Genomic DNA, 22,358 nt, shown 5'->3' with positions numbered 1-22,358 from the left:
TCTCCACTCACCAGAGGGATGGTGACCCTCAGGTTAAAAAAAGTCCACCAGTTGTCTGTCTCTCTCTAATTGCAGTTGGAGAGGACTATGGTGACTTTACTTTTCCGTGTTGACTAAATCCTTGATAATGCAGCATTCGGAAAGATGAACATTTGCCCTTGTTGAGAGTGTGGTGCTGGAAAAGCACAGCCAGTCAGGCAGCATCCAAGGAACAGGAGAATTGACGTTTCGAGCAAAAGCTCTTCATCAGGAATGGTGCACTTGGCCTTGTTGCAAGTGCAGCACTTGTGAGTTATAATAATGTGATGAGGAATATATCAGATTAATGACTCCTCCTACCAAGCCCACAAAGTTTACTTTGGGATTTCTGTCAGCTGAGTAAGGCTCACCTGTCAGGAGTCATGGTAATAACCTGGCAACACTTAAGCAACTTACTGCAAGACACTTGGAGGTAAATGTCAGCACCAGAAAACTATTTGCTGTGAAAGATAATATCTAATGAGTAAATTGTGTTGTTGAATTCATCACATTTTGACTGATTCAAATCACCTGAACTCAGTAATAAAGCAGTACATTGATTAGATGAATATGCACTTTATTTGCTTTTAGTTCTTTGTTTTTGCATCCAAATATGAAAGATGAGCTATGGGTCAAAACGTAAATAATGGTTGACATCCTTGCATATCAAGTCATATGGTCACTGGGCAATTCAGATAAGAGTTGAATGAACTCAATAGCCTTTAGAGACTCATTTTTGAGCTGCCAATGTGTGAAAGTTTCAGATCACATAAAGAGCGCAGATAGATTAGAAATTATCAAACTAAGTTCAGGTTTATTCAGAAAACTAAGTTAACTAAAAAGTATTTCATTCAGAGAAGTGAGTCAGGGCAGAGGAAAGGGCTGGGGTGGTGTGAGACATTTTCAAAATCAGTCCATTCAAAATTGCCATGTGTTTTAAAATATGCTTTATAATGCAGGCTGGGTGACAGAATTGACTTGGCCTTTCTACTCAAATGTGCTGTTTTTATCCAAAATTGTAATATATACTTTTCAGTTGTTGTGTTACCCATGCTAACAAGACATGGAGGAAGGAAACAGTTCAAAAATGGTTTCTAAGAATGATGCCAGGAGCTGCAACCATCAGGATAAACTGAACAGGTTGAGACAAATTTTCTCAGTCAGAAAGAGAACATTAATCCATTGACAGATTCCCAATTAACTCACTTCAAATCGATTCCAGTGAAGCGATTATCTCCAAATGCACCTGGCTCTGCCATTAAACATCTATCTTCCAATTTAGATTTTTGTGGTTAGCTGTGCCTCTAAACAGCATGCATTTTGTAATGCAACATGTTTTGGTACTTGTGAAAACTTGTATCAAATGTTTTTAAAGTTCCACATGGTAGACTGATTAGTAAAGTGAGATCATATGGGATTCAGGGAGAGCTTGTCAATTGGAGACAGAGGGTGGTGGTGGAGGGTTGTTTTTTGGACTGGAGGCCTGTGACCAGCAGTGTTCTGCACGGATCGATGCTGGGTCCACTGTTGTTTGTGATTTATAGAAATGATTTGGATGAGAATTTAGGAGACAGGGTTAGTAAGTTTGCGGATGATGCCAAAATTGGCGTCCAGTGGACAGTGAAGAAGATTATCTAAGTTTGCAAAGGGATCGATTGGGCCAATGGGCTGAGGAGTGGCAGATGGAGTTTAATTTGGATAAATGCAAGATGTTGCATTTTGGTAAGATAATGAATGGACTCGTTCAGTTAATGGTAGGGCCCCAGAGAGTGTTGTTGAACAAAGAGACCTAAGGATTCAGGTATTTAGTTTTTGAAGGTTGCGTCACAGGTCGACAGGATGGTTAAGAAGGCATTTGGCACACTTGCTTTCTTTGCTAATACCATTGAGTAAAGGAGTTGGGAGGAGTTACAAGGAGAGGCTTGTAAGGCTGGGATTTCCTTTTCCCTGCAGTGTAGGAGGTTAAGGGGTGACCTTATAGAAGTTTTTTTTTAATATTGAGGGGCATAAATAAGGGGAATAGTAAAGGTCTTCTAAGGTAGTGGATTTCAAAATTAGAGAGCATATTTTTATGGTGAGAGGAGAAAGATTTAAAAGGGACCTGAGGGCAACATTTTCACACATGGGTGGTTCATAGGTGGAATGAGCTGCCAGAGGAAATCGTAGATGCAGGTACAGTTGCAACATTTCAAAGAAATTTGGACAGATATATGAGTAGGAAAGATTTAGAAGGATATGGACGAAATGCAGGTAAATGGGACTAGTTTGGTTTGGAAAACTTGGTCAACATGGGCAAATTGGACCCAAGTGTCTGTTTCCGTGCTGAATGACTCTGTGGCATAAGGGATCTACCAATGATCTTTTCCATTTCATAAAGCATGCTTTCAGTCTGATGGTTCCAACAAGTGGCTCTTAATTTAGTCATGATATGGAGGTGCCAGTGTTGGACTGGGGTAGACAAAGTTAAAAATCACTCGCTACCAGGTTATAGTCCAACTGGTCTATTTGGAAGCACTAGCTTTCTGAGCACTGCCCCTTCATCAAGTAGCTGTGGAGTAGGATCATAGGACACAGAATTTATGGCAAAAGATCACAGTGTCATGCAACTGAAGTGATATATTGAACAAACCTAAACTGCTGTTAAGTTTTTCATCTTTTAGAAACCTGCAGCCCATACTAAAAGACGAAAGACTTAATAGCAATCTAGGTTTGTTCAATATATTGCTTCAATTGCATGATACCGTAATCTTTTGCTATAAATTCTGTGTCCTATGATCCTGCTCCACAGCTAGCTGATGAAGGAGAAACGCTCTGAAAGTTAGTTCTTCCAAAAACCTGTTGGACTATAACCTGCAGTTGTGTGATTTTCAACTTAATTTAGTCAACATGGTACAGCCCATCCATGCTGTTGTATCATTACCACATACCCTTTCTGAACCTGATCTTCCACCTAATGCTGCTCATCTCATTAACATGTATCACATTTACATTGTACTACAATCAAATCCTTCTCCCTTTCACAGAGTAATGTGCAGATAAGGATGTTGCATGTTTCCTTTATTTGCTCACTTTGATAGTTTTGATGGTGGACACTGATCCTTTGATTGTTGGAACACAGCAAAGTAAACTTTTGATTGTTCAAAATTTTTAAAAGTTAAAGCAGTACATTAATTAGATGAATATGCACTTTATTTGCTTTTAGTTCTTTGTTTTTGCATCCAAATATGAAAGATGAGCTATGGGTCAAAACGTAAATAATGGTTGACATCCTTGCATATCAAGTCATATGGTCACTGGGCAATTCAGATAAGAGTTGAGTGAACTTGATACCCTTTAGAGACTCATTTTTGAGCTGCCAATATGTGAAAGTTTCAGATCACATAAAGAGCACAGATAGATTAGCAATTATCAAACTAAGTTCAGGTTTATTCAGAAAACTAAGTTAACTAAAAAGTATTTCATTCAGAGAAGTGAGTCAGGGCAGAGGAAAGGCATTTTCAAAATTACTCCATTTTCAAAATCACTCCATTTTCAAAATCACTCCATTCAAAATTGGAGAATTTTGAATTCAAGAATAAAGAAAATCAAAGCCTTCTTCACACTAATGCAACATGATCAATCATTTATTCTCTCATAAGGTGTGGGCATCATGAGCACGACCTGCCTTTGTTGCACTGAGTGACTTGCTCAGCCATTTCAGAGGGCAGTTAAGAGTTCTGGGGTCACATGTAGCCCAAACTGGGTCAAGAGATTAATAAACCAGCCTTTATGCTCATTTCACGGTCACCATTCCTGCTTTAAAATCTCATTTCTGCCTTATATGTTCTGACTTGGAGGGATCTGAACCCAGGTCCCCAGGGATCTGGCCTGGACTTCTGGATTGCTGTTCCAATGATGTTATCATTCTGCCACATTCTCTGCATAAAACATGTCAATTCCTGCTTCCCATATGATTCAGAAAAAAGGGGTTTTTTTGAGGCTATTTCTCCTGTAAGCAATGATGACACAATTTTGTTACTCTGGTTTTGTGACAATTATAATAAATGTAGAAGTTTTAAGAGCTATGCCCAAGATCAGAGGACAGTAGCCTACCCTAGCCCCAGTACTCATAACAACATTGCAATTTTTCCTAACTGCAGTGCAAACAGTGTTGCAAATTCCTCAAATTGCAATACTGTCAATAAGTATCCGAGGAGCAGGAATCATTCCTGATGAAGGGCTTTTGCCCGAAATGTTGTTTTCCTGCCCCTCGGATGCTGCCTGACCTGCTGTGCTTTTCCAGCACCACTCTAATCTAGACTCTGGTTTCCAGCATCTGCAGTCCTCACTTTTGCCTAATACCGTCAATAACTTTGCACCTAGTGTTCAAGGCAAGCCTCCAATAAACGTCCTTATGACATTAAACCTGCATTGTTAATCGCTCCCATGCATGAGTGAGCATGGCAAAGTTTAACTCTAAATCCTTAACGTAAGATTTCTGGGAAGCCTGCCAACTTTTCTCACACACCCCAAAGGCAAGTAATAGTACAGTACCAAAGAAATTTATAAAGGCTGTCCTATTTAATCAGATTTATTCAACATACAAAAATAACTATAGGGACGCAGTTCAAAGATGAGCCTTAAAAATAATGTATGGACTAGTCTGTCCTTTCAGTAGTGAGAAAAACAGAACCCAAAATCCTTGCCCTTTTCTCATTAAAATCTTGGCAATGTATTTTGTGATATCTAATTGCACGGAAAAATTAATCAGGAAACCCTATTATTCACCAGGTCATCTTTGGTAAAATTTAGAGTCAAGACCACATAAAAGCTGATGAGCTATAAGGTTGTCTTCACCTTTTGAAGATAAAACAATTGTTTTCCTGAGTCAGATAGTAAAGCTATTGTGGACAAAGTAACTAAGCTGAATTTGGGCCCATAGACTCCCAGAAAGTCTAATACAACATGAAATGGAAACACAGTTCCATCTGTGTGTTTGAAGTTGGATTAATGATAAAGTATCTGTGTCTTTTGAAGAACCTGTAGTTTGATTCCTATCTGCATCAAGACATTCTAGGGGCCCATTAATGTTGAACTATACTGTTGAGAATTTGATAGTCTATATAAAATAGGGTAAGGGTAATTTGTTCGCATTGCACTATTTCTAGTAACATGAAATAGAACTGCATAGATTCTCCATGGTAAACAAGGCTACAAGCTGCTAACAGTGCAATTTGCACCACCACCTTCCTGCTGCCTGGGGTATCAATGCACTGTTACCTATATGATGTTATGTGTGGCACGGTGGCTTCACGGTACCAGGGACCCTGGGTTCAATTCCAGCCTAGGATGACTGTGGAGTTTGCACATTCTCCCTGTGTCTGTGTGGGTTCCCTCTGGGTGCTCTGGTTTCCTCCCACTGTCCAAAGATATGCAGATTAGGTCTATTGGTCATGCTAAATTGCCCATAGTGTCACAGAGATGTGTAGGCTAGATGGATTAGCCATGGGAAATGCAGGGTTACGGGAATGGGTCTGGGTGGGATTCTCTTTGGAGGGTCAGTATGGCTGACCCTCATTGGCTAAATGACCTACTTCCCTATGTAGGAACTCTATGTAAAAGGATTTTACTGTCAGTTTATCTGAGGAAATGTATGTCTCTCTGGGCAAAAGCTCCTCTTTAGCACACCAAAAACTGTGAAACAAGTTCAGATAGAAATGACTGGTCCTATGTACACTGCAGCATTATAATGGCTGAGGCTCCCATTACTCACCATTATCATGAAATAAATTGTACAGCAACTTTCAGTGTCCTCCCATACTCAACTAAACACATAAATCAGAACATTGCTGTCCTGACTTCCCTAATTCTCCACAGGCTGTGCTCTAGCAGTACATTACCAAAAGTTTCCATAATGAAATCCTTGCAATGACGTAAACTTGCTATATTTACTAGCCAGTTACCTCATAAATATGGAAGAAAAGATGTTAGTACTCTTGCATTCATTTTATTAGCAAATAACCAGTTGGGCTGATTTTAGCTCATTTAATGGTGTAAACACAGTGTGACAAAAATAGAGCTTTTGCCCAGAGAGATATGGATTGTCATCAAGCACCAAATATTTGATTTTATAAGTGTAAACTCTCATTCCTTCAAAATGTATTGAGTATTGGATATTGTTAATACTTTTTCTATTTTTTTGTTGCTTCTATTTCACTCTCTCTCAATTTTATCTTTATTTCCCTTCTCTTATTTTGTTTTCTCAATATAATTTTGCAATCAATTAAGTTGAATTTACACTCTTTTGCTTTTAATTCCTGGTTTAAAGTCTGTAGGGCAGGGCCACAGAATCTTAACACATCAAAATCTGAGAGTCGGTATTAGGTCAGATGTTAAAATTTTCAATCATTTGAATCCCTACCCCATCCAGTCCACTCTAGGTTTTTCAGAGGTGAGGCAAAGGTTTGCCCAAAAACCCTCTTCCAAGTAGGATACAGCAAGTCCTCTAATTTAACCTCCTTTACAGGTTACTCAGTGGATGGTGTGGTTTCCTAGGCTTGAGAATTTAAGTATCCTAGCAACACTATTTCTGGATCAGGAGTACTTCCATCAAAAAATCCCAAGCCTTACAAAGGTCCCTGAGGTGAAAAGTTTGATTCCCTACTGGGATTAAACTGCTTATATCATGGTTAGTACTGAACTAGCTTTACTCCCTGCTCTCGAATGCTCCCTACTTAACTACAACCTGTCAAACAGACTGACTGCTGGGTGGGGGACATAATCAGGACAAAAGATAAAAGCTGTGTACGGAATAGATCACAGATCTTCAGAAAACCTGGTGGTTCAAAACCCATCTCTTCTACCAATATAATCTCCCTCTGCTACTATCCAGACTTGCTGTTTGAGTGAGGATCCTTCACTCCAAGTGATTGAAGAGCCTTGTTGCAGCTTGACCTGCTCAGACACCACAGATTAGTGTATGGTGTTGGAACAAACTCTTGGAACACTGGAACTTACTGCTAGGCTGTCCCTGAAAAGTTTCTGGGTAGCTGTAATTATAATGAATGGAGATTGCTGCTCATTGGTAATATGGTATTGGTTTGAACTCACCCATTGCAGAGACTTGGATAAAGTGTTGTGGTGAGAGTGAATCGAGGGTTGGAATAAGGAGTGATTCTGAACTTAGGTGGAATGATTAAATAACACGTGCAAAGAAATTAGGATCATCTTCCACATTTGGTTTGCATCAATTACTCTTTTCAATTCAGTTCAACTTTGCAAAAAATTAAAAAATGAAACATAAGACACAATGTGATGTGGATCTGTGTTTGGAAATGAGTTCCAGTTATTTTTAAATATTTTGAAATGGTTTGAATTTCAAAGCTGTATGTAGCAGACTTGTTACATTTTTAATTGTGAACACTTTTTTTCATGAAACAGTGAAAATGATTAGTATGAAATCTAAATTTAATACTGATACGTCTTGCTGGATTAAAGATTGAATTATTAATATTATTGAGATACTTGGGATTTTCCAGGCACGTTTATCGCATAGAAATCAAGGACTGCAATATATACTATTATTGAAAATGGCACTCTGTGATAGGATCCAAATTATTATAATTGATTTAATTGTCTTATAAATTGTAAGAAGCTTTTACTGAAGGTGTTTGATATTACTTAAATGGAGATAGTTAAACATCCCAAAGGACATCTTGTGATTTTGAGAGATTTGATGTAGTGGTAAAAATAATTAGTTCTATTCCCAAGTATTAGTTTCTCCCATCACAGCTAAACTTCTTAACACATTGCTCGAAATGTGAAATGGACTTCCAAATCAGATTCTTCAGGCAAGAATGTATTTAAGAAACAACTGAATGCTATGATAGGCATAGCTGTCTTTTTCTGGATTAGTGGTGCTGGAAGAGCACAGCAGTTCAGGCAGCATCCAAGTAGCTTCGAAATCGTCGTTTCGGGCAAAAGCCCTTCATCAGGAATAAAGGCAGTGAGCCTGAAGCGTGGAGAGAGAAGCTAGAGGAGGGTGGGGGTGGGGAGAAAGTAGCATAGAGTACCCCATAGCTGTTTTTTTGTTGATGGATTAAGCTTGTGGCACTCCCTTCCTGAGAAAATGGAATCAAAAGTCACCATTCTTCAGGTAAGACACATTTTGTAGAGCTGATGGTGAATTGTCTAGCAATCGAAAGACTTAAGTTTAAAATTCTAAAGAACTAAAAAGATAGTAAAATGCAAATGTTGAGAAGCTGAAAAAGGAGAAAATGTTGAAGGCAGACAGCATAGATCTCATTTGATAAAAAGTTCTCAGATCTTTTTGATGTCCTACCCACCTAATTGTCCTTTCCAGGTGAATTTGGACGTAAGTATTGAAAAGGGGAATAACTATTTTGTGTATGTTATAACATCAGGATATTGCAAAGCACTTCAGTGTGAATGCATTGTACATTCAGTGTAGTACTGCAGGAAACACAACTAATTTGTACACAGCCATGTGATAATCTGTTTCAGTGATGTTGATTAAGGATATATTTTGGATAAGTCACTGGGGAATAATTGCAATGGGATCTTCTACAAATACCTTTTTTATTTCAAGAACGTACTTTATTCGTAAGAATATCATAACAGTATACGTAGTCACAAACACAGTTCAGTTCCGTACAGTTGCATATCAAGGAAACAATCAGATGTTGGAGATTGGCACTGTCCAAACAAACCAAAGGCATCTCTTACTATTACAGGATTATATTTATATATACTTGAGGCACTGGCCGGGGTCCTATAACTGAATGGACCCCCATTTAACTTCAGCAGGAAGACCTCAGACGGTGATCTTTCTCCACTGTGCCTTGGCAGTAGCAGTCCCAAGTTTTATTGCATCTCTCAGCACATAGTTCTTGACCTCAGAATGTGTCAATCTGCAGACACCTGAGACAACAAACAGGGCCTCAATTGACCCTCTCAACTAAGAAGTTGCACCTCCAAAGGTACAGCTGACCCTCAGTATTTCATTAAAATGTTAGTTGAGATATTGTGCTCAAATCGCTAAGACTGAACCCACACCATTCTAAGAAAATTACACTCCCAACTAAACTATACCTGTCATTGCGTAAAAGCAATCGCTTATTGTTGCATCTAACTGGAAAGTGGAAATCATTTCCAGGATCAATTTGATTACAGATAATTACTCATAGTATAAACTTTGACAATTTTGACAATTATAATGATAGAAAATTTTTGGAGCATCTAGAACATCAGAATCGAATAATTGGATTTGGAGCAAGATAGTTGATTTATGAGTCCATGATTGAAATGGAATAATTCCCTTGATGCCCAGAATGAAGTTAGTGCTGCAGTCCATGTGTTTGAGAAACGATTCAGCTTAATGATTGTTTGAATATGCTGTTCAAGATGCTATCAGCTTGATTGATTCAGCACTGAGACTACAAATGAAGAAAGCCCAAACTTAAGGAGCTGCTCTTCAAATGTTGGCTGAACTTCAGCCACACACTCTTAATCTTTTGTCACTGTGTACAGAGAGGGGCAAGCAAGTCAGAGGATCTTCTTGTGCCCTTGCACTTGGGTGGGCCTCTGAAAGCTAAGCGCAGGCAGTGTGCCATGGAAGACGTTATTAGACTTGGCCGCCTGTCTGTCTTCACTGGTTACACTCGTTCTCGGATGTGCCTGGAGAGACATCATTAGGTGTCCACTGACATGCTTGACGTCTCACTGACCAGTAGGTACTTCAAAGGCTGGAATGCATCATGACTCCTGGGACTAAAATTTTAACTTAATCATTGTTTATTTCCTTTAAAGACTTAACGTTTGCTTCAGTATCCCTTTAAAGGGACATTTGACTAACTTCACTTTTATTCTTCTGAAAGGGTAGAAAGAGAATCATCAGAGATGTTGGTTAAAATTTAAGCGGCAGACATCAGTAATGCTGCAACCTACAATTTGCCAATGAGAAAAAGATCTGTGTCTTGCTTTGTACAAATGATAGAAAAGATCTAGCCTGGTTCTGTTTAACATTTGGTAAGATACTCATTAAAAGGAAGGCAATAAGTTTCATAACAGATGAACAAACTGAATGGACACATCAAAAACACTTTAAAAACACGGTGATACAGAGTCCTTTGCGATCTTACTCTACTGTATGCACAATATCCCTCTAGAATGGATTTAATCCTGCAGGTTGGACAATAACATGACTGGTGATGGATGGGAACAGTAAGGGGACTAACAAGCTCCTTAAGAAACATTTAATATGATGATGTCCCATTCACCCTGACATAGAATTGCTTACTCTTAAGTTACAAATATTCATTAGCTTTTCATTTCTAATTTACACAAAGAGTAGGATTTCAAGTGAACCTGATCTTATTTCTCACTCAGGGTAATGCTAATATTTAGTCACCTGCAAAATATTAGCCATGTATTTTACCGTGAGAGATAAAAAAAAGACTCTTGCTGAGCTCTGTAAATTGTAAAATGATGCAAATCAAATTTAAGTGCTCCACTTAGAAATTCAGGTGGTCTACCTCAGAAATTCGTATGCATCTGTCACATCTATCCATTTTAGTGTCACATATACAGGTCGTCTTTGTGATAGATTCAATATCTGTTGGATTTTTATTGCACTTCTCCTGTTTTTAGTTCATTTTGATTCCCTTTGAAGGTAAGGTAGCCCCCACAACATCCATTCATTCCCAAATTTCCACAATTTAACCTAGCCTGCTGCCTTCCAGACAATCTTCATTTCTAATTACCAGTAACACAGGAAACATTTTGTGTCATAGCACATCATCTCAATCTGTGTGCCAGTCTGTCACCTTCAGTATATTTCAAAATATATCCCTGCACAATATTTTTGGACAAACCAAGTGACTTAGCATGGAATATTTTCATTAAAATTCTGTTCCACACCACAGCATTAGAGAAAGAAATATTCTGAGCTGTAATGTGTTGAGCCCATTGACCTCAAATCAGAACTCTCTGCATCTGATTTCGCCTCTTGTCCTTTAACATCTTTGTGATTTCAACCTTTTGAAGAGTGAATTAAGCCCCTATAGTCTACTTTTCTCAAAAGAAAACAGCAGTCACTGTTTCTCTCTGACTCCTTCTACCCTACGAGTGTCCTTTTGAAAGACAGATTGCCCAAAAATACATACCTTGCAGTATAGATGTCAGATGTCTTTGGGGTGAAATACAGATATCCCTTTCACCTTTTGGCATAATGTTGAATTCCTATGCAGATATCTTTTACTAAGCTGAGGGGGTTGGTTGGGGTGGGGGTAGACGGACGGTCAGAATACCTCATTCACTAGTAGTTGTGAGGTTAGTAAGGTGAAATGTGTTTTAGCATTCTTAAGTGCTCTCATAATGGATCATGTCACAAATTGCATTCACTAGTGGAAAGATCACGAGGACAGTTCATATGAAGAATGAAATCATCATATCTGTGAAATGAGCACACTGTTTCCATGGCTGTATTTAATGTTTATTGTCGGGGAAAGGCGATGGGAACCTTAGCAAATGTGTGCTTTATTGAACCAACTTAAGTAACACAAAGCCTTCACTTAAAAATGAAATGGCTTGACATTTTTTCTCACCCTCATTTCTTTTTCACAACTGGAATGTTGATGAATGAAAATCTTTTATCTCTTGTTTTTCTCCAGTAGCTAATGAAAAATAATAGCAAAATCAAACTCAAGCTAACTTGAGGTGTCACGCAAGTTAAAATCTGCACTGAACTAAAACTGATGGATTGTTCAAGACTTCGATCAATGTGGAGTATATAGTAGTCTGCACAATCAAAAACAGAGAACCCCATTGTATGAATTATATCAATGGAGCATAGAATCCCCCTGGTCCACACCTTACATTCCAATAATCTTTGGATGCATTGCAGTATCCTCCACCAATTCCGACATCTACAATCTGACCTCACCACCAGAGATATATTTCCCTCCCCACCCATCAGCGTTTCGCAGAGATCATTCTCTCTGCGACTCCGTTGTTAGGTCCACACCGCCCACCAACCCACCCTCCACTGCCGGCACCTTCCCTTGCCGCCGCAAGAAGTGTAAAACCTATGCCCACACTTCCCTACTTACCACCATCCAAGGCCCCAAAGGATCTTCTCACATCGGGCAGAGATTTTCCTGCACATCCACCCATCTCATCTACTGTATCCATTGCTCTCAAAATGGTCACCTCTACACTGGGGAGACAGGATGCCAACTCATGGAATATTTCAGGGAACATGCATCAAACAACCCCACTGCCTTGTGGCTGACCACTTCAACTCCCTCTCCCACTCCACCAAGGACATGCAAATCCTGGGCCTCCTCCACTGCCAAATCCAAGCCACCCAACGCCTAGAGGAAGAACACCTCATTTTCCACCCGGAACCCTCCAACCACACGGCATCAAAGTCGATTTCACTAGTTTCCTCATCTCCCCTCACTCTACCTCATCCCAGATCCAACCCACTAATCGGCACTGCCCCCTTGACCTGTCCCACCTGTCCATCTTGCTTCCCACCCATCCACTCCACCCTCCCCTGCGACCTATCACCATCACCCCCCACATGCATCGACCTATCGCCTTCCCAGCTACCTTCCCCCAGCCCCATGCCCACCTTCCTATTTATCTCTCAGTGCCCCCATCCCACATTCCTGCTGAAGGACTTATGCTCCTTGGATGCTATTTGACCTGCTGTGCTTTTCCAGCACCACAATTTTCGCCTCTGATTTCGAGGAACTGCAGTCTTCCCTTTCTCCTAGAATTCTGAGTTGCAGAATGATCATTCACTACTGATGCTCAGTGGCAGTAATGTGTACCATCTACATGATACAGAAATTCACTAAAGCTCCTTATACAGCACCTTCCAAACCTACTATCTGGAAGGTCAACGGCAGTAGACAAATTAGCACACCATCACCTGCAAGTTGCTGTCCAAGCCCTCATCATCCTGATTGGGAAATATACCACTGTTCCTTCAGCGTTACTGAGTCAGGATCTGGGAATTCCCTCCCTAATGGGTCTACCTACAGCACATGGTCTGCTGTGGTTCAAGAAGGCAGTTCACCACCACCTTCTCAAGGGCAGCAATGCACATGCCAGCTAGTAATGTGCACATCCCATGAATGGATAAAAATGTCACAAAATGTTAGTTATGTCAGTACAGTGGGAGATTAAGAAGATGAATGGAAAATTATCCTTTATTATGAGGAGATTGAGCATATGCATCAGTTCTACAGGCACTGGTTAGATCATGTTGGATGCAGTTTTAGATTGGAATCCCTACCGTGTGGAAACAGGCCCTTTGGCCCAACAAGTCCACACCGACATTCCAAAAAGTAACCCACCCAGACCCATTTCCCTCTGACTAATGCACCTAACATTATGAGCAATTTAGCATGGCCCACCCACCTGACCTGCACATCTTTAGATTGTGGTAGGAAACTGGGAGACTGTGCAAACTCCACGCAAATAGTTCCCCAAGGCAGGAATCAAACCCAGGTCGCTGGTGCTGTGAGGCTGCAGTGCTAACCACTGAGCCACCGTGCCACCCTCCTTTTGGTCTCCTTATTGAAGAAAGCGTGTAAGTGCAGTGGTTGTGGTTCAGCAGAGGTTACTGCTTTAAGCACTGGAATGAGAGGGCTGTCTTATAAAGTAAGGTTGGACAGGCTGGTCTTGCTTTCATTGTGATGGCCAACTTGATTGAAGTATATAATATCCTGAATGGTCTTGACAAGGTGGATGTGGAAACAATGTTTCCTCCTGTGGGTGAGTCCAGAACTAGGGGATGTTCTTTTAAAAATATTGATCACCCTTTTAGGATAGAGATGAGACTTCTTTTTCAGAGGGTTTTGCAAGTTTGGAACTCTGCATCAAAGTGGGAAAAGCTTGGTCATCAAATGTTTCAAGATAGGGATAGTTAATTTTTCATTCCATTGCCTAACAAAAATCTATCAGACTTGGGTGGCAATGTGCAATTCAAAATAACAATGGATCCGTCATCTTTTGGAATGGCAGAGTAGGTACGAGGGGCTGAATAGCCAACTTCTGCTCCAAATTCATACATTTATAGGAATGTATAGTTGTGTGATTTGATGACAAACCACAAAATATTGTAAAAGGCAAATGCATCTTGATATAATTATAAGTGGATTGTACATTGTAAAATTAATCCATGTAAGACACTGTGGAAGAACAGATTTATGAGCCCATATCATAAGTCCCATCCATGTCATTGTAATACATATCATGTGTTAAATGGGTAACTACCAGCTGTTCTTTGGATGGGCTTAACATTTTAATTTCCTGCCTTAATTATTCATTTGAATAGTGCTTTGAAGATGATGGAAAAGTAACAATGTACTGAGGAAAATAGATCTATTACAACTGCAGATCAATGTTTGCTTACAGTTCATGTGTGATTATATTTGTATTTTAAAATATTTGACGCTCTTGTTGTTTTTGTAATAACACAACAGGGTCTATAGAATATTGAATACTGAGCATCACCATCTGATTTGAAGTTGTATAGGCAGTACATAATATTGTATTTAATTAGTGTGACCTTAAAATCGACTCTCATCCTAGAATAATAGACTCTCTGCATCATGCCTCTGCTAGCTGTTTGAAAGAACTATCTAATTCATCTGCTCTTCTCTCCCGATATCCCGACAGGTTATTCAGCTTCAAATATTTATCTGAATTGCTTTTGAAACTTAGTTCACCATCTTGCTGTTTTCCACTCAATTAAGTTTTGGCTGAAAATTGATAGAATGTCCAGTCTTGTGCATAAAACGATGATCACAAATTAGGAATAAATGTATTCTTCACCTAACCAGAATCAGATAAATACTTCAAAGGGAATAACTTGTAGGGATATAGGAGGAGAAGAGTGAATGAGTTAGATAGACCAAACAGCCAGTAGAGGTATGATGAAGTGAATGTATAATTCTAGGATGAGAGTCGAATTTAAGGGCACACTAACTGAATCCAATATTATGTACTGCCTATACAACTTCAGATCAGATGGTGTAGCTTAATATTAAGTGTTTACGGACCCTGTTGTATTATTGCATAAGCAACAGGAACATCAAATATTTTTAAACATAAATATATCACACATGAAATAAAGACAAACATTGATCTGCAGTTGTAATTGGTCTATTTTCCTCAGTACATTGTTACTTTTCCATCATCTTCAAAGCAGAATTCAAATGAATAATTAAGGCAGGAAATTAAAATGTTAAGCCCATCCAAAGAACAGCTGGTAGTTACCCATTTAACACATGATATGTATTACAAAGACATGGATGGGCTCATAAATCTGTTCTTCCACAGTGTCTTGTATGGATTAATTTTACTATGTACAATATTTTACATGACAATATTTACTTTTCAGAAGAGGTGGAAAACATAGGACCCAGAAGAGGCTGTTTACCTATCTGTTCCATCGTTCATGCTGACTTGATAGACCTATATCCCTTAATACTTCTGGTTGGCAGAAATCTAGCAATCTTAGATTTTAAATTTGAGATTGACCAACCATCAGTTTGCAAAGGAGGAATTCAGAATTTTCTCACTCTTTGTAGGTGGAAGCAGCTTTTGAAATATGTGCCCCTAAACCATTTCCTCTGGTCCTAGATTTCTAACAGGGGGAAATACTTCCACTTGCTCTATCCTTTATTCTTTTCTTCTTCACATCTTGAACATTTCAATCAAATCACCTTCTAAATTTCAGCAAGTAAAACCTAGTTTGTATACTGTCAGTCCACCATTTAATATAGGATGCCAGATATCATTCTAATAAAGTCTCACCTTTGCCTGTAGCAAAACCTATTGGTCACCATGTTGTTCATTCACTTAATTCATCAGTATCTCATTGCAGACATTACTTATAGTGTCAACTTTCTTTGCGATATCAACACGCTTGGATTTGTGGCCCTGTACCATTATCTAAATTGTTATTAACTAGTTGTTAAAGTCGTAACACAAAATCCTGTGGAATGCTGCTGGTTACTTACTGCCAGTCATCTCTATTCCTTGTCTCCTGCTGCTCAATCACATTCCTGATCAGGTCAATCATTTGCCTTCAATTCCATGAGCTTTAACTTTAAATGTCTCTTATGAAATAGCTTTAGAAACCCATTGAATATTAGACATTCACTTTCTGCTAAATTTGGTCACCTCTTCAAGAATGTAATTATGATCATTAGGCATGACCATGTTTTTTTTTGTTGCGTTGGTTGAAAGACCTAGGAACTAATTAGCCAGGGACCAAAGTATTCAGGTGGGGTCAACTCTATGGCTGCACTAAAGTGATCATAAGACCATAAGAAACAGGAACAGGAGTACTCTATTTGACCCATCAAACCAGCTCTGCCTTTCAACTGGATCATGGCTGATCTGGCATTCCTCATGTTTATTTTGTTGCTCTTTCCCTGTAATTCTTGATTCCCCTACTGATCACAAATTTATCTCTCTCAACTCTCAACAAATGATCTCTCATTCCTCTAAACTCCAGTGAGTTGAGTCCCAACCTGTTTAATCTTTGCTCAAAGATAATCCCTCCGTACGAGGGATCATCCTCATGAACCTTCTCTGAATTGCCTCCAATTAAATGATATCTTTCCTTAAGTAAGGGGACCAAAACTGCTCACTGTACTCCAGATGTGGTTTCACCTGGACCCTGCAGTAAGACTTTCCTACTCGTATCCTTCGGTGTCAAGTTTGTGTTTCTCTGAACAACAGTCAAGGTAGTCTTATCAAACAGCATGGCAAGTTATAACCAAACCAGATCTTATCCTTCCAAACCTAAAGTATGATTTCTTCTTCAAATATTGGGCAAACAAAGGATAACTAAAACCTATAATGGATCAATACTTCACAAATTTTGGCTCTTCCTGATCAGCTGAAAACTTTAATTGAGTCATCTTACCCTTAATGTAGAGCAAAGCAATTTCCCACTTGTGGAAGTTAGAATTATTAATTGATAACTATTAAAATTAGTAGCCTAGAATTATGAGTTCATTAATGCTAAAGTTCTCATGAAAGATCACCTGATCTGCAATGTTAACTCTATTTCTCTCTGCACACGCTGCCAGACCTATTGACTTTTTCTGTCACGTTTTGTTTCCTTTTCAGATTTGTCTTTGACCTATATGTCCCTGTTGCCCTCTCTCACCCTTAATCTTAAATAACAGAGTGTTATTTGCACTTTACCGCCTAAAGGAACAGATTCTGAATCTGAAGAACTTTAGAAGACCATTCTTGGAGTATCCATACCGACTTTCTTTAAATCTCAAAGGTGAAAACCATCTAGTCCTGAGAATTTCTAACTCTTTTGTGCCATTGGTTTCTTTACTAATTGCTTATGTTAATTTTGCTGAGTCCTCATTCCTGATTCAATATTAACTTACTTGAAACATAATAGCCTCATTCTCCACTGTAATGATCAATGGAAAAAATTGCTTTATTATATCCATAATTTTAAAAATTTTCGTTTCCTGTCACCATTTATTAAACTTGAAGAAGCACATTGCTCTTAACCACACACTTTTCCTTATTACAACCTAATAATGAATTTTCATGTTGACTTTGATATCACTTGCATGTTTCTTTCATGATTAATTTTTGTAACTCCTTTTTTTTGTCATCCTTTGTTGTTCGTATAAATCGCCCATTCACAAAGCTCTGAGCTATTTTACAATTGTGTGTTTTTCCTTTTAGTTTTGTGTCATCTGTAAGCTGTTCAGTTATCCCTGGTTATTTTCTTTATGACAGGCTCTTACGCGTTAGGGGTACAATTGGTTTTGTATCACATTAAAGTATTTTTGAACACCTCCTACTGATTGGCTGTTGTTTCACCCATGGGAAGATTTCCCCAGTTTACTCTGGAACAGTCACAGTCTCAACCCATTCAAGTTGCTAAATTGACCTAGAAGGAGATGTGTGACCCTGAATAGAGCACCTCCTCTATATATTTTTTAACAGGTTGATCTTATGAGCCAAGTTGTAACTCCAAATCTTATATTTTGAAAATTGTCCTAATGAATACCACCAGAATTTGCAAGTGTCGTCATTAAAAAAAAAATGCATTACCATTCTTGTACTTGTCCCTGGAGGTTTATAAAATCATGAGGGGCATGGTTAGGGTGACTAGCCAAGGTCTTTTTCCCAGGGTTGGGGAGTCCAGAACGAGAAGATATAGGTTTGAAGTGAGAGGGGAAAGACATAAAAGGGACCTAAGGGGAAACTCTTTCACACAGAGAGTGGTGTGCGTATGGAACCAGCTACCAGAGGAAGTGGTGGAGGCTGGTGCAATTACATCATTTAAAAGGCATCTGGATGGATATATGAATAGGAAGGGTTTAGAGGGATATGGGCCAAGTACTGGCAAATGAGACTATATCAGTTTAGGATATCGAGTATAGATGAGTTGGACCGAAGGATCTGTTTTTATGCTGTATGACTCTATGTCCCTTTGTCAGACATAGTCTAAAATTGCAAGTTCTGGTCAGAATGAACATCAAAAGAACATGTCATGCTTTACTGGTTGTGTAGTCAAATATTTTGACCAATTGTATTATAGTTTAGACAGTAAAGCTCCCTCCCCAAATACTGGTCCTCAACCACAATTCATGATTTCTCAGAATCATATTCATGTCAAGTTTCCTTTGTGTCGTAATCATAATGAGAAACCTTTAAATCTATTTATGGCTCTATGCCATGGGGCAACTTTTGAAGATCCTGAAAAGTACTTGCAGGTCTATGGAAGATTGTCACAGGAACAGAGAGTGATTGGATAGCAATACAAACGAGCCAGTTTGATGACAATGGGCCGAACAACTATACTCTGTTGTATGAATCAATGATTCAAATGCTTATCTATATTTAACCATTTGAACCATTTCGGATAAATCATATATGGCTACTGAGCATTTTCTAGTGTCTCACCAGTGGTTCTGTAGCTCTTGATGGCAACACAGCAATGTGCAAACCTTCTGGCCACTAAATTGCCCATTCTGCCTCATGTCTGGAAATACCAAATAAAAGTCAGCGATGCAATAGAAATCAGAAACATTCAGCGAAAGATGGGACTGAATTTACCAACAAATGTCAATTTTGTGGAGATTCCTGGAGGGTTTCCCTCTGTGAGCTCTTATGAACTATCTCATATTTGTAATGAAACCAAAAACCTTCTGAGGGCATGGAGTTGGCACAGGAACACTTCATTGCAAAGGCAAGATCAAATTCAGAAATGCTATTTATAGCCCATGTTTGATAGACTGACCTTGTAACCACAGCTACAGGAGTGAAGCTAAACCTTCTAAGTACCACACCATGTTAGAACCCTATGTAAGGCAAAACCTTCAAACAGTCAGAAATGTTCACTTTTATTCAGCAACACCAGAAAAGAAGAAAAATACAAAGAAAAATCTGCATTAGCCTCTGGAAACAAACAGGGGCTGCTTGCCTTTTGCACAACAATGATTTGACCATGAATGATCATTGGGTGGCACGGTGGCCCAGTGGTTAGCACTGCTGCCTCACAGCACCAGGGACTAGGTTCAATTCCAGCCTCAGTTGATTATCTGTGCGGGGCTTGCATGTTGTCTGTTTGCATGGATTTACTCCAGGTGCTCTGGTTTCCTCCCACAGTCCAAAGATGTGCAGGTTAGATGGATTGGCCATGCTAACTTGCCCATAGTGCAGGGGTTTGCAGGTTATGTGGATGAGCCTTGTGAAATGCAGAGTTACAGGGATAGAGTGGGGAATGATTGGTGTGGATGAGATGCTCTTTAGAGGGTCAGTATGGACTTGATGGGCTAAATGGCCTGCCTCATAAGGATTCTGTGATCACTCTCACATCCCTTTGAACTGGGTGGCAATTAAATTCTAACTGGGCTCATTGCACTCAATGCTGCAGCACTCTGTTATGGCAAAGGTGATGTTCTTCCTATTTACTGTCCTCGTCTTCCTCCTCGGAAGACTGCTGTTACTGTCTCAGTGTCTAACACATCACCTTTACCAAGCATAACGTGCAAGGATTGTGCAGCACGCTCTGCCTGGACTATATTGAAAGGCCACCTCAGGCCAATCCAAACATTGGATTAAATCCCAATTTAGGAGGCCTATCATCTGCCTCATGATGGCTGGTGAAGTAATAGGCTGCTTTGGATCAACACACAGCCCCAACCACGGATGTGTATAACAGCCATGCCAATCAGTTGTGCACCCCATTGATGTCAGGGTGCTTGTGTCAATTAACCCCTCCACATTCCCCCAGTCACTGCCCACAGAACGTGCCCTGAGGTGTTGATGATTGGAGGCCCAAATGACCAAGTTGGAGGCCCAATTGACCAAGGAGCAAAAGCTAGAGCAGCCACATACTTGCCCTGACTTTTGTGTAGGGAACAGTTGATGTCTGGTTTCTCTATGGAACATAGGAGAATGGGAAGCACTTTATAAAATATAGTGAGATTAGGTCTTGGCGAGATGGAAATTCCTGCAAATAGACCTCTTGCCACTCACTAGTGAGTATCTCATCTTGGTGTTTACAACCTACTTACAGATATCAGACTTTTTTCCCTCGATGTGAGAATCTTTTTTTTTGAGAATCTCACCAGGTTCGACCAACTGACTTGGCATTATCCACATCCTTCAGGGTCTGGGAAAATACAGAGGAACAGGAGTAACCCACTCAACCCCTTGAGCCTGCTCCATACCTCTTAATACCTTTTGCTTAACAAGCATTTACCCTGTCTCAGAGTTAAAATTAACAACTGATCCAGCATCCACTGCCATTTGTGGAAGAGAGTTCCAAACATTCCTCATCTTTTGTGTATAAGTGTTTCCTAACATCCCTCCTGAATGGTCTGGCCCTAATTCTCAGGCTATGCCCCCAGTTCAAGAATCCTCAATTAGTGGAAACAGATTATCTTTTTATCTCCCTTGTCGTTTTATGTTAAAATCTTGAAGACTGTGATCAGATCACCCTTTAACCGTCTAAATTCTAAAGAACCCATTTTCTTGAGCAGCTTTTTCAGAGTGAGTGGTCTAGGTAAGACATGTAACAGTTTTACCATCTCATTCACTTTGTGGTGTCCATGAAATGGAGAAAGTAGGGTGTTCTCACCCTTAGATGTGTTCAACAATCAGGTTTCTGATAAGACTACTCTGATTGGCTGCTAGAATGGAGCCCAAGAGTGTGGTGCTGGAAAAACACAGCCAGTCAGGCAGCATTGAGGAGCGGGAGAATTGACATTTCGAGCATAAGCTTTTCATCATGAACACATGAGTAATGAAGGATGATGTCCTTGATGTCACCTTTGCTGGTCACACCAATTACCAGGAACTTAAAGTCTATGAGGAGGCAGAAGGATACTTCTCCTGCTATTCAACAGTCTGTTATTCACAGTTAGACCACATGCTGATGTTAGCTGCAACAAGGAGAAAGTGAGGACTGTTAGCTGCAACAAGTCTATGCTTGTTTAATTTCTGCCTGGAGTACTGACACAAATCTCTCATCTTTGCCCAAGCACAAAAATAGGTTGCTTTTTCCATGATGAAAGGCTGTGTCATCTCAAATTGATCGAAAGAGTCTTTTTTCAAGTTCAATTTGCAACTCCCCAAGCTGCAAGGTTTCATGTCTGCCAAACAGCTCGCCAGCAAGTAACTGTTAATATTTGAACGTAAGCCCAAGGAGTCTGTATTTCATTAAATCAAATGCTTGTTCATGGACAATCTGTCAGGTGATAAGGGTATGATGTGATATATGTATAAATGATTGTACACTTCAAAAGAACACATGTAGATGAATATATAGTCAGCAATTCAGCTGTTTGTAATGCTAAATTGCAAACTTCTTCGAAGACTTGCATTTTGTTCATACAGATGGGTACTTTTGAGTACTCAACAAAAGATGTTCCTAAACTCTTCAATAGATTGGACTATTTGATACCACATTATGCTTTGTGATTTTGTTTTAATGAGCCTGCACTTTCTAAACTTAAAACTCAATAACATTCTTTGATTTACAGACGGAAGACTACTTAAAACACAAGATACGGAGTAGACCTGAGAAAGCAGATCTGGTTAATATGCATATCCTACAAGGCAAGTACCAAATCTTCTGTAGCATTATAGGTTTTGTAACAGTATCCATCAGAATATAACTCAAAAATGTTAAATGCCAAGTAATGTATCTCCTGTTACATTGTAGATGGGTATTTATTGTGGGGAGGGGGTCAAAGTATCTTTGCTGGCTTGGCTATTTTGAAAACATGGGCTTGTTTTACAAATCAATATTGAGTTGAGCACTGCCA

General features: G+C 39.4%; 1 protein-coding gene across 3 annotated transcripts in view; it reads left to right on the top strand.

Annotated features, from left to right (window-relative positions):
• Window positions 1–22,358, top strand: part of myocd (myocardin) — a 128,636-nt gene that overhangs the window by 47,702 nt on the left and 58,576 nt on the right. For all 3 annotated transcript variants that reach the window (XM_072558304.1, XM_072558303.1, XM_072558302.1), the window contains exon 4: window positions 22,074–22,149. In XM_072558304.1, the coding sequence (XP_072414405.1) occupies window positions 22,074–22,149 (76 nt within the window). The remainder of the gene's footprint in view (window positions 1–22,073; window positions 22,150–22,358) is intronic.

Source organism: Chiloscyllium punctatum, chromosome 39 (genome assembly GCF_047496795.1).
Source record: "Chiloscyllium punctatum isolate Juve2018m chromosome 39, sChiPun1.3, whole genome shotgun sequence".
NCBI lineage: Eukaryota > Metazoa > Chordata > Chondrichthyes > Orectolobiformes > Hemiscylliidae > Chiloscyllium > Chiloscyllium punctatum.
The sequence above is the reverse complement of the archived record's forward strand: the minus strand, read 5'-3'. Positions and strand labels throughout refer to the sequence as shown.